Source organism: Mus caroli, chromosome 11 (assembly GCF_900094665.2).
Source record: "Mus caroli chromosome 11, CAROLI_EIJ_v1.1, whole genome shotgun sequence".
NCBI lineage: Eukaryota > Metazoa > Chordata > Mammalia > Rodentia > Muridae > Mus > Mus caroli.
Genome location: NC_034580.1, coordinates 28,230,206 through 28,248,772, shown reverse-complemented (window position 1 = coordinate 28,248,772; position 18,567 = coordinate 28,230,206). Strand labels below are relative to the sequence as shown.

Sequence of the window (18,567 nt, the reverse complement as noted above, 5' to 3'; positions counted from 1 at the left end):
TCCAGGACAGCCAGAGCTATACAGAGAAACCCTGTCTCGGAAAAAAAACAAAAAAACAAAAAAACACAAAAACAAGAACAAAGGATGTATATACAATAAGCCAATGGCGTTCTGAAAACACATGAACAACTGTGCCTCACTGATCAGCCAGTTAAGAGTGAGAGAGAAGATGCAACTATGTATAATGATCTCATCTGTAGATTGGGAACAGTTACTGGCAGGGTGCTGAGAAATCAGGGTGAAAGAGAAATGTAACCACACCACCTGGTCAACATCACAACTCATTCCTGTGTGCTGCCATCCCCAGACAAATCTGTGTTTGAGTGATCTCATACAGCTACATGAAGACAAAGGCTCCCAAATGTCCCTATGTGGTGAGCTCAGACCAATATTACATACAGATACCTCCACCCTTAGGTTTTCTTCATCTATAGGTGAATCAAATTCATTACTAGTCTCACCTAACATGAAGTCATTCTTTCTTCTCCCCTAATTATCACGTTCTATTACAGTATTACCATCCTAAGGAAGAAAGCAAACACCTCCTAAAGGGCTCAAGGCAGAAGAAAAAAAATTTAAAACTTATGATATTACTCCTCAATTCTGCTACTAAAACCAACCCCTAAACTCTGTAGATCGGCCACCTACAACTTTCACAAACCACAGCACCCCAGTCAACCCTCCTGCAAGCACTCTGGTTCCCCCTCTTTTTTTTTTTTTTTTTTGGTTTTTCGAGACAGGGTTTGTCTGTGTAGCCCTGGCTGTTCTGAAACTCACTTTGTAGACCAGGCTGGCCTCAAACTCAGAAATCCTCCTGCCTCTGCCTCCTGAGTGCCGGGATTAGAGGCGGGCGCCACCACACCCGGCTCCTCTGGCTCCCTTTTATCACTGTCACTAAGCCTAACATATCTCTGCCTTCAGTCTCTTTATCCTGCATCCACCTGCCAAGCTAACTTCCTGAAACACCAATTTACTTGTGTTACCCTTTCTACCCCGAGAACATAGGCTGAAAACAAGCTCCACTGAACAGCATGCTATAAGATGGAGAATGGACCACTGGGTATGTGATCCTCAGTATGCTCCTGTGTACATATGATATGGCCAAGTTACATAAGCTTAGTAAGTCAACTATCTCCTTAAGAATAGAAAGTGGACAGAAAATGGGTCACAGCAGTGACAAAGGAACTCGAGACAAAATCAGGGGCCAGAATAAGGGGAGAGAGGTGGGGAGGTAGAGGGGTAGGGGTGGGGGAGGGGTGCCTCATTGGAAAAGCTCTTGTCCCACAAACTGGAGGAGAGAAGTCCAAATCTCAATGCCAGCAGCTAACTATACTAGCCAATCCATGAGTTCTGGATTCAGTGAAGCTCATTGTAATGAGAACTCAAGTAAATAAAATGGAGAACTATGAAGAAAGACAACTTCTAGCCTCTACATGAACACACACACACGAACAAATAAATAACACATACAAGTGCAAAAAGAAAAAAGAGAAGAGGAAGAAACAAGGACTTCTCGGACTTCTAAGTTAAAAGTACACTCAAGCTGAATATGCTAAGTGACCTAGTTCTCTAAAAGCAGGTGCAGAGGTGGCATGGAGCTAGAATTCCAGCACTGAGGAGGGTGAAAGAGGACCACAAGTTCATGCCTAACCTGGGCTACATACAAAACACTATCTGGAAACAAAAAACAAAGGAAAGGGAAAAGGGAGGAAATCCAAAGCCCCAATAGAAAAGGTTTTGAATGGAGGTTTTGCCGTCAGGAGATCTATCCACTCCACGGGAAACAAAACAAACAAACACGCAGAAAAGGTTCTCTCCAGCCAACCAGCAGATAATCTTACTTAACAGACATGACCTGCTAGGCCAATGGTTCTCAGCCTTCCTAATGCTGTGACCCTTTAACACAGTTTCTCATGTTAGGATGACCCACACAAAGCATAAAATTATTTTTGGTGCTACTTCACAACTGTAATTTTGCTACTGTTTTAAACTGTAAAGTAAGTATCTGACATGCAGGATATCTGCTATGTAAGCCCTGTGAAAGGTTATTTGATGCCCCCCAACCCCACAAAGGATTGGCACTCATATGTTGAGCTAGGCAAAGTTTCCCTACAGAAGAGAATGTTGTAGTCCTTTTGGGTGGAGTCTGCAGGCCTCTCTGAATTAAACTAGCATATAAATTAGCATCTAGCAAACCCTTGTGTAAGAGAATACTTGGGCTGGGAATGCAGCTCAGTTGGTAGAGTACTTGCCTAGCATACACAAAAGCCCTGAGTTTGATGCTCACCATCAAATAAAATAGTATAATTGTACATGCCAGTAATTCTCAGCGCTCCCATGTGGATGTAAGAACATCACAAGTTCAAGACCATCCTCAGCTATATACCGGGTTCAAGGCAACCCTGAGAGCTACATAAGACCCTGTCTCAAAAGAAGAAAGAAAAAAATATACTAATCATGCCAACATATATATATTCACTGTAAGCTTATAAATTAGTTTCTGGTCTTACTAATAGCATTTATTGTAAAGCTACTGATGTTACCCCATCCCCAGGCTAAAGACACACTTTGAGCACAATGACTGAATTAGATTTATGGGAACTCAACAGCCAGCCTCCCAATATTACGATTACTGGCTCATGAACTGCCACACCCAGCTTCATTAATTTCTAAGGTAAAAAAATTGTATACAGTGTTAGGATTTCAGCCTGTGTACCCATGACTGGATGTTGTTCTAAACAAGAGCACAGAGGATAAAGGCACAGTCTCTAAAACCTTGCTGCCTAGACTCCCTCTCATCTCTGCTATTGAACACACTATTTAATCACTCTAGCCATTGGTTTCCTCGGCAATGGAGCACTGAGGGCTCTTACCCTACCAGGTTACTGTAAGGAAATGTGAGTTCCTATCTACACATTAACTACACGAATCTTCATAGAGAAGAAGCGCTCAGTTACTACGGCCTGTTTTTTCTACTCCAATAGCCACGGCCCAATGCTCTTAAGGTGGTGTGCTAGAATATTAGCAAATTCGAAGAAATCCAACTGAAACAAGTCAGAATGTCATTCTGTAACACAAAGTTTTCAAACAATACAGGGTGTGGGGAATAAAGGGAATGTTAAATAATGAAAAAATTATATTTTCACGAGTTACTTGAGAACATCTATCCTGTCAGGCTGACTGATGATAGGTCAAAAGAAGTGTGGCCTCCCTTCCCCCAGCCTGGAACCTGCTTGCTCAAGGGTGGAACTACCGGCTCATTCGTCCTGCCACGCCCACTGCTGGAACCTGCCTTTGCTGCCTGGAGGCACACACCTGTTCGTCCTGCTACTGGACCCTGAGTTACTTGGCGGGATATTGGGTTCCCTCCCCCTTCCTTTATAACTGAGTGTCTGGAAATAGTAAAATTGAGCCTTGATCAGAACTTGTTGTCTTGGCTCCATTGTTTCTTCCGCCCCCGTCTAGATTCCTCTCTTTTCAGAGAACTGCCATTCTCAGTTGAACCGTTCATGTTGTGGACTGCGGGCAGGCCGCAACAAAGAAGTGTATGTATTTGAGCTATAAGCTATTTGAGTAAAGCTAAAATACTATGAAGGAATGGGGAAAAATGTGAGATTGAATCCAATGGGGATCCCTGTATACAGCACATTGTGTTTTAATGTACTATGCCTCTCTTATGTTCCTAAATTACTTTCATATTCACCCGGACAACTGACTAAAGATCTGCTGAATTTTCACAAAGCAGACAGAACATCAGAAATTTCGAAAATACTGTGTTGCTAGTTTTATGTCAACTTGACACAAGTTAGAGTCACTGGACAGAGAAAAACTTCCATTGAGAAAATGTTTCCATAAAATAGGGCTGTAGGCAAGTCTGTAGGGCATTTTCTCACTTAGTTATTGATGGGGTAGGACCTGGCCTGTTTTGAGTGGGATCATCCTGGGCGGGTAATGATAAATAAAGCAAGCTGAGGGAGCCATGAGGAGCAAGCCAGTAAGTAGTACTCCACCATGGCTTCTGCATCAGTTCCTGCCTCCAGGTTCCTGCCCTGTTTGAGTTCCTGTCTTATCTTCCTTCAGTGATGAACAGTGATTTGAAAGTATAAGTCAAATAAGCCCTTTCCTCCCTAACTTGCTTTTGATCATGATGTCTCATTAAAACAATAGTAACCCTGACTAGGAAAAATACCATGCCAAACAATGAGCTAGCTGTGTTCTTCAAGTAAAACTCCACTGTGGCCAGGGAGATGGCTTGGTTAATAAAGTGCCTGGTGCACAAGCATGAGGATCTGACCTGATCTTCACCCACATAAATTAAAACAATAACACAAACAAACAGACAAACACAAATCACATCAAAGCCTGAGGTGGCATACCTATTATCTGAGCACTGGTCTCCCAGACAGTGTAGCAAAACCAGTGTTTAGGTTCATCAGGAGACTGTCTCCAAAATATGGTATAAGGGCTATTGAGAAAGACACTTGCCATCAACCTGGCCTCCATATACAACCCTTATCCCTGAAACAGATACAGTGAGCACATATACACACCTACATCTACACACATGCATGCGCACACGCGCACACACACACTTCACTGTTAAAAAAAAAAAAAAGTGAAAATCCAAAAGACTTAAACACAAACTTCATTGGCCGCAAGAGTCCAGGCCTGGCTCTGACTCTGCCACTTACTAACTGCATGGCCGGGTAACCTGAACTTCCTTAGTGCTTCTGAGCTCCGTCCCACCATCTAAAATTCAAGTGACACATATGCCAATTAAAAAACATGCCAAGTACCTACCTACAGTGCCGAGAAGTTAGCAATGCTCTCAACAGTTGCTACAGAACGACTCTTCCTGAGAAGAGCCTCTAGGAGTCCTCACGACAGACTACTACTTACATGGTATTTTTAAAAAACAATCTGGCCATTATCAACAACATTTAATCCATGCAAGAAAATATCTCAAAATGGCCACTTGTTTTATAAACTATCCCCTCAGACCTCTGAAAATCCCTGTTTACAATATTTTCTGTTGAGATCTGATGAGAAGAAATCTTAAGCCTGTAATTGTAATCCTTACATGTATACAGTTTTTACTGGCAATTCTGCCACAGGCCCTTCACTGACTCACAAACACTAGGCACAAATATTCAGTATGTCTTTCATCCCTAGCAAGGGGGAAGAAAGAAAAGATTTGTTTGTTGTTGTTTGAAATACAGCCTCACTCTGTAGCCCAGGCTGGCCTCCAACCTGCAGCAATTCTCCTGCCTTACCCTCCCAAGTACTGGGATTACAGGGGTGAGCCTCAATATGCAACTTTGAAAAGATTTTTTAAAGTGTCTTTCAGTGAGGTGAGTCCACAAAACAACACAACACAGGGCAATGGCTTACCTGGAAAGTATTTTGCACTTCAGATCCACCACTGAATGAATGGGGGAATTCCCTTCAGACTAGTCTGAGAAAAGACAGCAGTCAAGCATCTTCCAAGATTCTTTCCGTTTACTGTATCCAGCATTCTTCAACAAAATCCCAAACATGCACTTCGGTAACTGTTGAAAGACAGAAAGCAATCCATACACCCACCATGGCACCAGCGGCAAATGACAGCCACCAAGAATGGAGAGAAGGGCCTGATGGAATGGTGGAACTGAGGCAAAGACCTTGGCCATGAAGGACCTGGGGCAGTATCCTTCACTTTAGCATTGAGAGAAGGAATCTACATAACGAATAGAGACACGACTAATATTAATATTTACGCATGACAAACAGCACACAATCCACAAATGAGAGGAACTAAAAACTCACTCAACCGTCCACATAAACTGTCCCTGTCTAGTCAATACAATGAACTTCCTGTCTGTTTTCTAGGACAGCTCTTCCACCATTACAAAAGCAGTTTGCCAGCCAAAATGAAAATAAGCAAGGGTTCAAATATCTCCCAATATTTACTGACATACCTAGTAAAGGAATCATGTGATTTGCCATTGAAAAGACATCAAACCTACATATATTACTCAAATCCTTGATGTTCAACTGGGATACTGAATATTCTTAAAACTCATGATAATAAGTGTGAACTTACAGTTCGATAAAGGCCAATACCCCACAACAGCTAATTATCAACTAAACCAAAGAAACAATAAAGTACACTAATCAATAATTTACATGATGACACCTATACACATTACAGTAAATCCAAATTCTATTAACCATATCATTTTCACAAAATACAGCTGCTTCCTAAGTACAAGGGTCAGAAAACCCTGGGACAAAAGCAATAAATACTTTCAAAAGGCCCTAAGTTCCTGAGAACTACAAAAGTACAGAAGGGTAAGAACTGCAGTCTGGTACAGGAAGACCAAACTCCACATATTACTCCACATTACCAAAGAGCCATACAATTCCAAGGTCCCAAGTATTGATGCCACAGCAAAACACATCTTAAAGGTGCCTGAGTCCTCTTCTGTGTTAGCAGCCATCTAAGATCCCTTCTCAACTCAAGAGACTTAACTTCTCAGATGTAGAACCGTCCACAGGCGATGCTGACAGTGTGCTGACTTCCACACCCTGGGCAGTGAATGGCCAGGCCCGTCTGTGAGTACACAGCACCACAGTGACCAGATGTAAATACTACAGTCCTCACAACTTAATGAAAGCACTAGGTAAAGCACCATACAGAAAGAAAGAAAGAAAGAAAGAAAGAAAGAAAGAAAGAAAGAAAGAAAGAAGAAAGAAAGAGAGGAAGAGAAAGAAAGAGAGAGAGAGAAAGAGAGAGAGAGAGAGAGAAAGAGAGAGAGAGAGAAAGAAAGAGAGAGAGAGAGAGAGAGAGAGAGAAAGAGAGAAAGAGAGAAAGAAAGCAAGCGAGCGAGCTCAAGCCGTTCCTCACTAGTTGTTACTGAGCCAAGAATGACTGGAGGCTTAGGTTGGCAGAGGGCTTGCCTAGCATTCAAAGTCCCACGGTCTGTCCCTGGCACTGCATTAACTAGGTGCACATCTTTCTAAGCCCAGGACTCTGTAGGTGGAAGCAGGAAGATCAGTTCAAGGGCATCTGTGGCTACATAGCAAACTCAAGGCCAGCCTAAGATACATGAAACCTGTCTTAATTAATTAAACTAGAAATCCAGGTGTGACAAAAGTATCCAGTGAACTATGCTGGTGGCTTGTTACTAAAAGAATATACTCTTTGTCAAAGTTCAACTTACATCCAACAGCAAACCACTTCATCGGCTAACTTGTTTCTCACCCTATTGAATCCTCTGGCCTTTCCCTGTACTGGTAAGTTAATTTTTCACCCTTCCTTCAAAGAAGTCTCTCTCCAATGCCTAACTGGTGTCAGGCTTTCCAGAAGATTAACAGACAAAGGTGGAGAGTGAAGATGGAGTTTTCCCTGTCTCTACTCAGACAGCCAAAGTATACTCTATTATCGGTTCCTAAAGTGACTAAAGGTTCTCGCTTAAGTCCTTAAGAGGTTAAGGTGTGTAGAGCCTTCGCTTGGCTTTCCCTTCTGTAGAAGTCTTTCTCCTGGAGACCAACGCCCACTCACTGCATTTGCACACGTCTCTACCCACAAGCAAGCATTTTTCTTTTTTCCTTCCATTTTTCTTGATAATGTCCCAACTTCTACCTCACTACACTCTGGCCTGTGAAGCCTTTATGTTGCCTAGCCATTAGAGGGGATTTCCTAAGCAATCTTCCTGCTGACATCACATAACCCTACACAAAAGCTAACATTTGTTAAAACAGTAAGGCCAAGGTTAGACACAGCAACTGGACTGTCAGGTCTTCCTAGTCTGTCTCTCATTTGCCTACAAAGACAAACTTCCTGTTAAGCAATTGTGATGAAGCAGAAACTTAACAGAGGGGAACTCATTCTTGACCAACAGGTTTCCCCCACTGTCAACTAATTCAATAAACAACAATCCAACCTAGAAGGAAACATGGTTTATTCAATTAATGGTTAAAGCCACCAGCTTTGCCAAGAATCAAAAATCTTCTTCTCACAGAACACCCTAAAACAATGAATCATTAATCAGAATATTCAATGATCACACACATTAACTGCCAGTCTCATTCTACTGGGATACCCAACCCAGGGCTGAGGTGGAAGTAGAGGTTCTCTCTATAGCTACAAAGGTCTGATCAGACTAAACATCATAATACTGCCCATATTTTCCAAATACATTTTGGATACTGTAAAATATTACCATGTCCCTCAAAGAATGACTCACTATATCTATGGGCTAAAAGCAACTGAATGTTAAGTCTCTAAAAATAAATGTATATACATGTAAATAGCTTTACAAATAAACATATGCAAAACTCATGAGGAAAAAAGTTAACTTTTCCCACACCATCTGTGCTGACTGTGCTTTATAAAATGCAGGTCCCCGAAGGCTTGCCATGGTGGCACACACCTATAATCCAGCAACCTGGCGGGTGGGTTAGAGAGAACATCAAGTTCAAGGCCAGCCTGAGCTACATAGTGAGTTCATCACATAAGCACATGCATGCGCGCAAGAACGCACACGAATACACATACTCACACAATATACACCTCATGCTTATGCATACACAATAATAAAATGTTTTTTAAAAGAAGCATCAGCCGGGTGTGGTGGTACTCGGGAGACTGATACAGCCTGGACAACTTAGCAATGGACTCCAATATTAAAATTAAAAAGGGTCTCTGTACTTGGAGGTAGAGTTAGTAAGGTTGTCCCCTACTGTGAAGTCCTTTCATATACATGCCTTTTGAAACCTTTCCCATAATTTAGAAGGCTCTCCAGGTTTCCATATGTACAGCTAAGCGGCCTGATTAGGCTTCCTTTAAGGTCACATAACGAGTGTAGAGCTTTGACAGAAAATCAGGTGTCTTGCCCCACTGCCATGCCCTTTCTGCTAGTTAAGCACGATTTCTAAGGTCAGGAAACCCTTGTAGCTTACCAACTATTCTCACCAACGAGAATAGCTTCCTTAGTTCTTACTTGATAGATGGGGTCTAGGATGCATATGTCAATATATGCATAAATGATGACTAAATGTTTATACATGTCACATGTGCTACACACCACCTTCCATTTCCCTCATCAGTCTTTTTCTTCTACGTACACCTTTGTGCTAAACTCATTGAAAGAAAATCTTTAAAGGATGGTATTTTAAAAAGACAAAGCCTCAGCAATGGTCTTTTTTAATCCCAGTGATCAGTGGAAGGCAAAGGCTGGTAGATTTCTGTGAGTTCAAGGCCAGCCTAGCCAGCTACAGAGCAAATCCCAGAAAGGCAAGGGCTACACAGAGAAACCGTGTCTCAAAACAAAAACAAGAGAGGGGAAAAAAAAAAAAAAGAAAGAAAACACCCTAACATTAAATTAATAAATAGCCAAGTCGTTGAGCAGCACACACTTGGCACACGGTGAAAGATCACTGGCTGCAGCGTCTGACAATGGTGTTGGACCCAAATGCAATTCTGGGTAATTCAGTCAATGAGGTTAAGGTTCCATAAAAGTTAAGATAATTATGAGCATTAGAAACAGGTGAAGTGCACTGGAGAGATGGCTCAGCAATTAAGAGCACTGACTGCTCTTCTAGAGGTCCTGAGTTCAATTCCCAGTATCCACATGGTGGCTCACAACCGTCTGTAATGGGATCCGATGCCCTTTTCTGGTGTGTCTGAGTACTCATACATTAAATAAATACATAAATACATAAATAAATAAATAAATAAATAAATAAAGCTAATTTAAAAAGAAAGAAACAGATGAAGTTTCACAGACATAAAGATGGCCAAGATACAGAAAGTAGTCCATTACTAAATGAACATATATTACAAGAGCACACTGTGTATGTGAAGAAGCTGTGGCCAGAGGAAGGGAAGAAGGTCTCATCTCCTCCTATGAAGATCTTATCATCTAATGGGGGACACAAACAGGTAACTACAGTATAATCACAGACTATGCTAAGTACAACCAGATAATTCAAATGTCAGGATTCATTTAAGGATTATTCCACACAGGTAGTGTGCTATGCAACTAAACAAGATGTTATCTACCACCACCACCACCACCACACAAACTAACATCAAAGGGTGGCTTCCATTATATTTCTTGGGCTTATAGAGGTTTATCAGCATATGTAGACGAGATGGATGGAAACCTTTAGTAAACAGTAGCCTTCCAGGCGGATTTCTGAGTTTGAGGCCAGCCTGGTCTACAAAGTGAGTTCCAGGACAGCCAGGGCTATACAGAGAAATCATGTCTCGAAAAACCAAAAAAAAAAAAAAAAACAGCAGCCTTCAATAAATGTACTCAAAGCAGTTTATATCAGTACTGACAAGAGTATGCAGGACCATGGTCCCCCAACTCTCGATGGAGCACAGAAAAGAAAGTGGGAAGAAAGATCAGCGAGGCAGATTGAAAGAAGGCAAGAAAGTGGCAGGAGGGAGAGAGAACTGAAGAGGGATGGAAAGCAGAGTCAGGAGGCCTGGAGATGCGTCGCCCCCAGGATCCCAGAGTCCTTATAGATGCTCCAATAGCACTACCCAAACACACATGTGTGTGGGTCCAGGATTCTGTGTCAGTGGCCTAGGGAGTATCCTGAGCTAGCTCTCTACTTAAAGGACAGACTGCAGCAGTCAGGGCCATCCTTGTCAAGTCTGAAGGACGTCAACCTACTGCAAATTCTCAGGCAGATTAACTATTTGGGCCACAGTCTCTCTAGGTCAGAGTCTATAAACACGTGTGGTTTATTTCATCTGAAGCCGGCATCCATTTCTGCACATATGGTGAGCTAGCACCACCTGAGAGCAGTGAGGGGTGAGTGCAGACACCCAATGGCTGGAGACTCACTACACAATCCTACCTGCCTCACAAAGCCAAAGACAGGAAGGGAGCGGAAAAAAACTGAACCACAAAGAAAAGAGAAAGACAAACAATAATTTACCTGAACAATTTCTTTCCTCTTCCTAGTTTTGCAGCCTGCCTATATACTTCAATAGTTCTAAAAATAGCATTTAGATTGCACCTTCTTATATTTAGTCTTTATTACTTCATCCACTTAGGAGCTGAAAGCAAAAAGGAAGTGACTCACTTAAGGTCTCTTACAGCGGGGATGCTTCAACAGCCAATAACTCAGTAGAAGTGTAACTAGGCAAGTTTTGTTCATGTTCATGCGGCAGGATTATCATCCTTAAACTTCTGTAAAATTGTATTTGCTTATTTGCTGGGATGGGGGTGACTTTCCAGAGGTTTCTTCTCTTCTTCTATGTGAGTCCTAGGGAATGAAACTCAGTATTTAGGCACCTTTGCCTGTTGGCCTGTGTCCTTAAACTGTTGCAGCTTTTTGCTGTCTTTTCATGGGAGGAACTAGCCACCTGTCTGTCAATCTGCAGCTTCCTAAGGAATGCCTGTACATCAACTCCTGCTCCCAACTCAATGTGATGCATAACGCAGTTTGCATTCTTTCCACTGAAATCCGCCAAACCAGACACACAGCCTGGTAAGCTCTGAATATTTCCAAAATGGATCACTGCTCTTCTATCTCACTCATAATAATGTTGATTGTTAAGTTTAGAAAACAGGTCCATAAAGTTGGCTTAGCACTAGGCCAGTAAAGCCATGAAAGCCACAGGACAATTAAATTATTCACTATCAGCAACTATAGTTCATTGTCTCTTTCAAGAGTTCATTTACAGCCTTGCCGAGGATGGTAGGACAGATCCATAATCCCAGCACCTAGAAGGTAGAGGAAAAAGAGTTGGGAGTTCAAGGCCAGCCTCAGCTACAAAGTTCCAGTCCATCCTGGGCTACACAAGACCCTGCCAGAGGACAGGGAGCTGGAGAAAGAGAGAATATATTAAAAAGAGGGAGATGGGAGACTGATAAGAAGAGAGAGGCATAAAGGACATAGAGAAAGGAGAAAATGGGGAGACAGAGAATCTATGTAAGGTTCCTGTTAAGGTCAGTCCTAGATACAGAATGCCAGGACAGAAGCACCTTTGGTAGACCAGGCCTCGAGTAGTCACAAAGGTGACAACTGGGTTTTGAAACTTCACTGTTCTGTTGTCACCATCTTTCTCCTCCAACTATTCCCTAGGATAGCTAGGGACAGAAGCAACGTGTATACTATACTAAATAGATGTAGTCTCTACTATTAACATTCCCAACCAATATGAAGTCATTTTCAAAAGAATATTTAAAAATATAACACAATAGGGTATGCTGATTATAATTGAAACCCGTCATAATGAAAAGCAGGTATCAACAGTTTGGAAAAACTGTAGCTACATGCCTTATAAATGACTCAGGTAACCCTGCATACGCATGGACACAGAGAATCAGATCTAACAATGCAGGCCTAGGCACTACAACTTTAGTTAGTTTAGGGTTTTTGAGACAGGGTTTTGTTTGGTTGTTTGGGGGGGAGTTGTTTGGAGGGGTTGTTTGTTTGTTTGGGTATTTTAGGACAAGCTGTGTAGCCCTGGCTGTCCTGGAACTCACTTTGTAGACCAGGCTGACCTCAAATTCACAGAGATTCACCTGTCTTTGCTTCCTGAGTACTGGGATTAAAAGCATGTACCACCATGCCTGGCACATTTTCTTTTTATTACATTTCTAAGAATCCTACATTAAATCCCTTTTATGTCTTCATTAGGTGACATCACTTCAATTTAATGGCAAATATTATCACACAAAATCTAAACACCCGTCAGGATTTTATGGGCGCTAACTAAGCACGTGCTCTACCACTGAGATGCACCCCAGCACTCAAAACAAAACTTTTTTAGTTATAAGCTTAGAAAACCAGTAAATGTGGGCCAGAGTATTTCTTTAGTCATATGCTAGAAGACCATGCCTGGGGTTAGTTACACTGTATTTCTTCTAACTCTTTAGAAAAAGAAGACATTTTGGTTGTTTTAAGTGAATGTGTTTCAGTATGAAGAACTGGTCACTATGAAAGCAGATATAGTTTATCTTTAAGAAGATGGAACATGTATGAAGACACTTTGCCAAAATAGAGGTCATTAAGATGGCTCAGCCAAACGCACTTGAACATACATGCCAAACAAAATGAGTTCAAGTCTCAGAACCAAGTCAAAGCAGGAGAGAAACTTTACAAAGTTGTCCTCTGACCTCCTCCACATGCCCACTGTGGTGCATATGTAAATTCACAATAATACATAAAGAACAACTTTTTTTTAATTAGATATTTTCTTTATTTACATTTCAAATGCTATCCGGAAAGTTACCTATACCCTCCCCCTGCCCTGCTCCCCTACCCACCCACTCCCACTTCTTGGCCCTGTCCTTCCCCTGTACTGGGGCATATAAAGTTTGCAAGACCTAGGGGCCTCTCTTCCCAGTGATGGCCAACTAGGACATCTTCTGCTACATATGCAGCAGAGACACAAGCTCTGGGGGGGTACTGGTTAGTTTATACTGTTGTTCCACCTATAGGGTTGCAGACCCCTTCAGCTCCTTGGGTACTTTCTCTAGCTCCTACATTGGGGGCCCTGTGTTCCATCCTATAGATGACTGTGAGCATCCACTTCTGTATTTACCAGGCACTGGCATAGCCTCATACGAGACAGCTATTAACAGGATCCCTTCAGCAAAATCTTGCTGGCATATGCAATAGTGTCTGGGTTTGGTGGCTGATTATGGAATGGATCCCCAGGTGGGGTAGTCTCTGGATAGTCCATCCTTTGTCTTAGCTCCAAACTTTGTCTCTGTAACTCCTTTCATGGCTATTTTGTTCCCTATTAAACAACAACTTTTCAAAGATATTTTGTTGCTGGGCAGTGGTAGCGCAGGCCTTTAATCTCAACAATTGGGAGGCAGAGGCAGGTGGATTTCTGAGTAGGAGGCCAGCCTGATCTACAGAGGAGTGGGTTCCAGAACAGCCAGGTCTATACAGAGAAACCCTGTCTCGAAAAACCAAAAAAAAAAAAGATATTTTGTCAAAATAACTATGAAAGTTTCCCAAATTGTTATAACCAACAATTCGATTCTGAAAAAGTCCTCAGAACCTGAAGATAAAGTGACAGAATTCCTTTGAACACACACAAACAACAAGAAACTTCCAGGTTTAATTTTCAACAATCCAATTCTGCACATTGTGCAGAGTCCAGCAGACATGAGACTCTGTATTTATGCTACTATACTTCCATTTTAAAACGTGTACCTCAGCTCCCTGGATAACATCATCCACAGAAACCATGAGGCTATCCAACAGACTTTCAGTATCACCATTTATTATTTATAGCATTAAATGGGGGAAGTGGCTCTGATGTCACCAACCCTACCCAGTGGAATCACTGACTCAATAAGCGATTCACACTGGAGAAACTCTGACGAGGAAAACATCTTGCTAAGTTCAGCAGATCTTTCACCTTTTCTTAATACTGTGGAGCAGATACTAGTTGTTCCTATATTAGTAGAGACACAAAGAAACTATCAAGGTTTTCACAGGAAGAAGCCCTTTGTATGCTCATTTGCAGGGGCTGATTTCCTCCCCAACTCTCCTGGGCCCAGTTTGATTTCCCTCACGTTCAAACTGGCAGGTAATACCAGCCAGCCATACTTTATTTCTTCCGCCAATGAGCAAATCCTTCACTTTCCCAGACTCAGAGTCCTGTTTCCAAAAACCTTTCTAGCACCAAGTCTGAGGTCAGAAACGGGTTAGGGGTGTCTGGGGAGACCTGACCAGGCTGGCTACCAATGGTTTCTAACAGTACAGGGATCGCTGCTTATCCGTGGGCCAAGCAACCCCCCTCCCACTTTTTATTATTAAAAGAAGAGAGGGTGGCAGTGATGAGCGCGACCTCTTCTCCCTCCCCTCTCATTTCCCAAATGATAAAAGTTATGGTTTCCCTTTCCTGGGGGATGAAATTCAAGAGTACCTAGGGCCTTGCTATACAAACATCCTTCCCGGCAGGGTAGGAAACCCTTTGTCCGAGAAGCCTGACACCGCAGGGGCCTGGAAAATAGGCCCCTTATCCGGAACAGCTTCAGAGTCGTAGGCACCCCCAACATCCCAGTCCAAAGGGGCCTATCTTGGCATCCACACAGCGGTAGCTTGGGGCGAGGGTGCTGAGACCCACCCCTACCACCCACCCCACCCCCAACCCCCGCGCCTAGGTTATGGAGGCCGAAGCGGCTCCAACTGGTCTCGGACTCCCTTCCACCACCATCACCCTCAGCTTGAGCGGGGCTGGGAGGCGCGATGCAGGCCGGGCCAGAGGAATCCAGGGAAGGGAAAAAAGAAATCCCCTTCTAAAAAGAGAGTGTGATGGCAAGGCAAGAGTGAGCAGTGGCTCCGGCAGGAGCGAGGCTGGGGCGCTCGAGACTGGCCGGAGCCCGGCAAGGAGGGGGTTGGGGGAGCCGCGGGGAGTGGAGGCCGGGCCGGCCCAAGAGCGCGAAGCGTCAGCAACGAGCCTTAGCAGGGGGGCGGCCGGGCCCAGGCGGCGGGGAACGAGGGCTGGCCTGGCGCGGACGCCGGGGTGGGCAGGCCCCCCGGCCGCCGGCCGGCCGGAAGAACTGAAGGCCAGCGGGCCGCACTCACCATGAGCTCGATGGTCTTGTCTTCAATCACCGAGTCGGGCTCCATGGCGGCCCCGGCGGCCCCGCCTCGCTCTCTCCGCTCAGCAGCGATCGGCCCGGGCGGAGGAGGCGGTGGCGGCGGCGGCGGTGGAGGCAGCTCTCGCACCCACTCTAGCTGCCAGCCCGCCCGGGCCGCCCGCAGCTCCGCCCTCACCTCGGCCGACGCAGGACGCACAGCGAAGACTACAACTCCCGGCAGCCGCGGCGGCTCGCGCAGCTTTGTGGGAGCAAGAAGCCGCTTGGTCCAATCTGCCAGGCTTCTGCCACCGGAGAGAGCACCTAGGGGAGCGCAGGGCTGTGAGTATGGGACGTGCAGAGCTGGAGTAGCTAGGGCTTGCTCGCGATAGGGCCTCGCGAGCGCCGCGACTACTTGTCCCAGAAATCCTCGCGCGCGAGGTCTCCTTCCGGTTGGTCGTTCCTGACTTCCTGGCAGCCCGTAGCCGCCGGGACCTGGACGGAAACTCCGAGGCAACTCCTCACTTGTCGGAGATCTTTGCAGTGCGAGCGAGCGATCTCCGCACATGCGCAGTGGGTGTCTGCGGTGCCCACTAGTCGTCTGGGCTGCAGCGCGGCCTCTCTCTGTGTGTTACATTTGGTAGGGACAGATGGTGGAGACAGGTGGGTCCCAGGTTGCACTAGGAAGTGTGGGAGGGGGCCCGCGAGGCCGAAGACACAATCAAAGGAAGATGGGCATCTAAGAGTTTGGAGACTGAGCTGGGAAAGCGGTGTGTGGAGATCTGCCACACTGACTGGGAGGAGCTGAGCCATGAGAAAGAAGCTGTACATTTTGAAGACACTTTTTTTTTTTTTTCCCGAGACAGGGTTTCTCTGTATACCTGGCTGTCCTGGAACTCACTTTGTAGACCAGGCTGGCCTCGAACTCAGAAATCCGCCTACCTCTGCCTCCCAAGTGCTGGGATTAAAGGCGTGCGTCACCACCGCCCGGCCGAAGACACTTATTTTTAAGCATTCAGTTTCTACTAGTACTGCCCTAAGCATTGGGAATGACCGGAGAGACCTCTGTTCTTATACAGGTTAATTCTAGAGGGAAGACAGCAGACATTGACTATGAGTTAGAAATGATATGAAGAAACGCATCTAGAGACTTAAGTGAACCTCTAACTCCTTGTGACTTCCAAGTCTGTCAGTACCCTCGAACCAAAAGCCCCCAGGAGCACGCTGATAGTTGAACAAGGTGGGTTTTTTCCTAGCTGAAGCAGAAATGAACATACACCATGATGAAGCATGGGCGTCTCAGTAAGAGACCTTAGGTAATGTAGAAAAGGATTTGAAGGGACTTTGGAGCAGATACTGCCGGGAAGTGGGGGTATAAGACTGGGCACCTCAGTCTTATCTATGGAAAGTTACATTAGATTAAAGCTAATCCAGTAATTGGTGACAGCCTCTCCTGTTAGCCAGATTCAAGTGTTTTAGTCTTGTAGCTGTGTTTCGGGGACTTAGACAATGTCCATGTTTTATCTGTGTTCACAAATGATTATGGGGTGGTCTTGTTTTTGTCTTGATCCATAAGATAAGGCCACAGAATGGCCTTGTCTAATGTTGATGGACTGTTAAGTTGTTTATGTTTACAGGAGACCTGGCAGTCAGAGCTGTTATAAAGTGTCTCAAGGGCCTGGCTCATTGTACCCAGCCCACTTCACAGTAGCAGTGCCTGCTTTCCTGCTTCTCAAGTGTGTTTCAATTCTTTGCCCCTGTAAAGAGGATGACTTAGTCTTCCGATTCCCAGAGAGCAAGGCATTACAGTAATCTGTATACATCCAGACCACAGTGTAAATCCCCTGCAGATAGCGTTTGAATCTTTATCTAGTGGCTTTCACCAAGAGATTGAAAGAAAAGCAACTGGGAAAAGCCCAGAATTAGAGTTACTGCCAATACCTTGCTGTCTGGTTTTCCCCAAACTCTCTTCCCTTTCTGGACTTGGGACAGTCAGAAGTGTAACGAGGAGGTTAGGTTAAATGACCTTTGTTTCATTTACCTATTGTGACATAACCATCCATTCCAAGGCGTGGTGGCTTAGAATAACAATGGCTTATTATTTTATACAATTACGTAAATTAACCAAGCTCTTCTGAACCAATGTGATATATCAGCTGAGGTTACACATGGGGCTGTAACCAGCTGGGAACACCTTCAGAATGGTATCTCATCCTCTGGGGTCTCCCAAGCTTCTGGAGGGTGGCTCAAAAAAGGGCAAGAGCCATCAGCAGATGATTATCAAGGTCTGACTGCCGCATGGGTCAAAGCAAGTCATATGTCCAAGCCCATATCGAGTGTGGGAAGTTCTATGGATACTGAAAGACTAGTTTATTAGGGTTCACCAATGCGACCAAGACCTTGAAAATGCCAGCACCTTTCATACACTAGAGCATGTAGGGGCCACAGGATGAGTATGAACCTCCCATGTGTTTGTTTAGCCTAGACTACCATATTCCTTGTTTTAAAAATCTTCACACATTGAGTATGGTAGTATACGCCTTTAATCCTTGCACTCAGGAGGCAGAGGCAAGTGGAGCTCTGTGAATTGAAGGCCAACCTGATCTGCAAAAGGAGTTCCAGGACAGCCAGGGCAGTTAACCAGAGAGAAACCGTGTCACCAAAAAACAACAACAAAACAAAACAAACAACAACAAAAAAAACCTCTGTCATATCCCTAACCTGAAGGTCCTGGGTTCAACCCATAGCACTGCCAAAATTAATCAGTTAGAAGTTTCACTAAACTTCTAACTGAGGACTAAAGAGATGGACTCAATGGCTAAGAGTGCTCCTGTAGACCTGAGTTCAATTCCCAATACCCATACTAGGAAGCTCACAGCTGCCTGGAACTCCAGTTCTGGAAGAACTGATGCTCTCTGGTAGTCTCCGCAAGCATACCTGTGCACATACCTCAACACACACAGAGTTAAAAAATAAATCTTAAGCCGGGCGTGGTGGCGCACGCCTTTAATCCCAGCAC

General features: G+C 44.3%; 1 protein-coding gene across 9 annotated transcripts in view; it reads right to left on the bottom strand.

Moving 5' to 3' along the window:
• The window catches only part of Fbxw11 (F-box and WD repeat domain containing 11), a 109,762-nt gene extending 93,805 nt beyond the window's left edge, over positions 1-15,957 (bottom strand). For 3 of the 9 annotated variants that reach the window (XM_029483131.1, XM_021176070.2, XM_029483133.1), the window contains exons 1-2: positions 15,556-15,936; positions 5,392-5,549 (exon numbers count right to left, since the gene is read on the bottom strand). Coding sequence is in view for 4 of the 9 variants with exons in the window: in XM_029483129.1 (XP_029338989.1) it covers positions 15,556-15,600 (45 nt within the window). In the remaining 5 variants the exon portion in view is untranslated. Of the gene's footprint in view, positions 1-5,391; positions 5,550-6,386; positions 6,407-15,555 lie in introns of those variants that run through there. The other 6 variants (XM_029483126.1, XM_021176073.1, XM_029483127.1 and 3 more) reach the window with 5 other exon arrangements.
• Between the last annotated feature and the right edge of the window lie 2,610 nt (positions 15,958-18,567).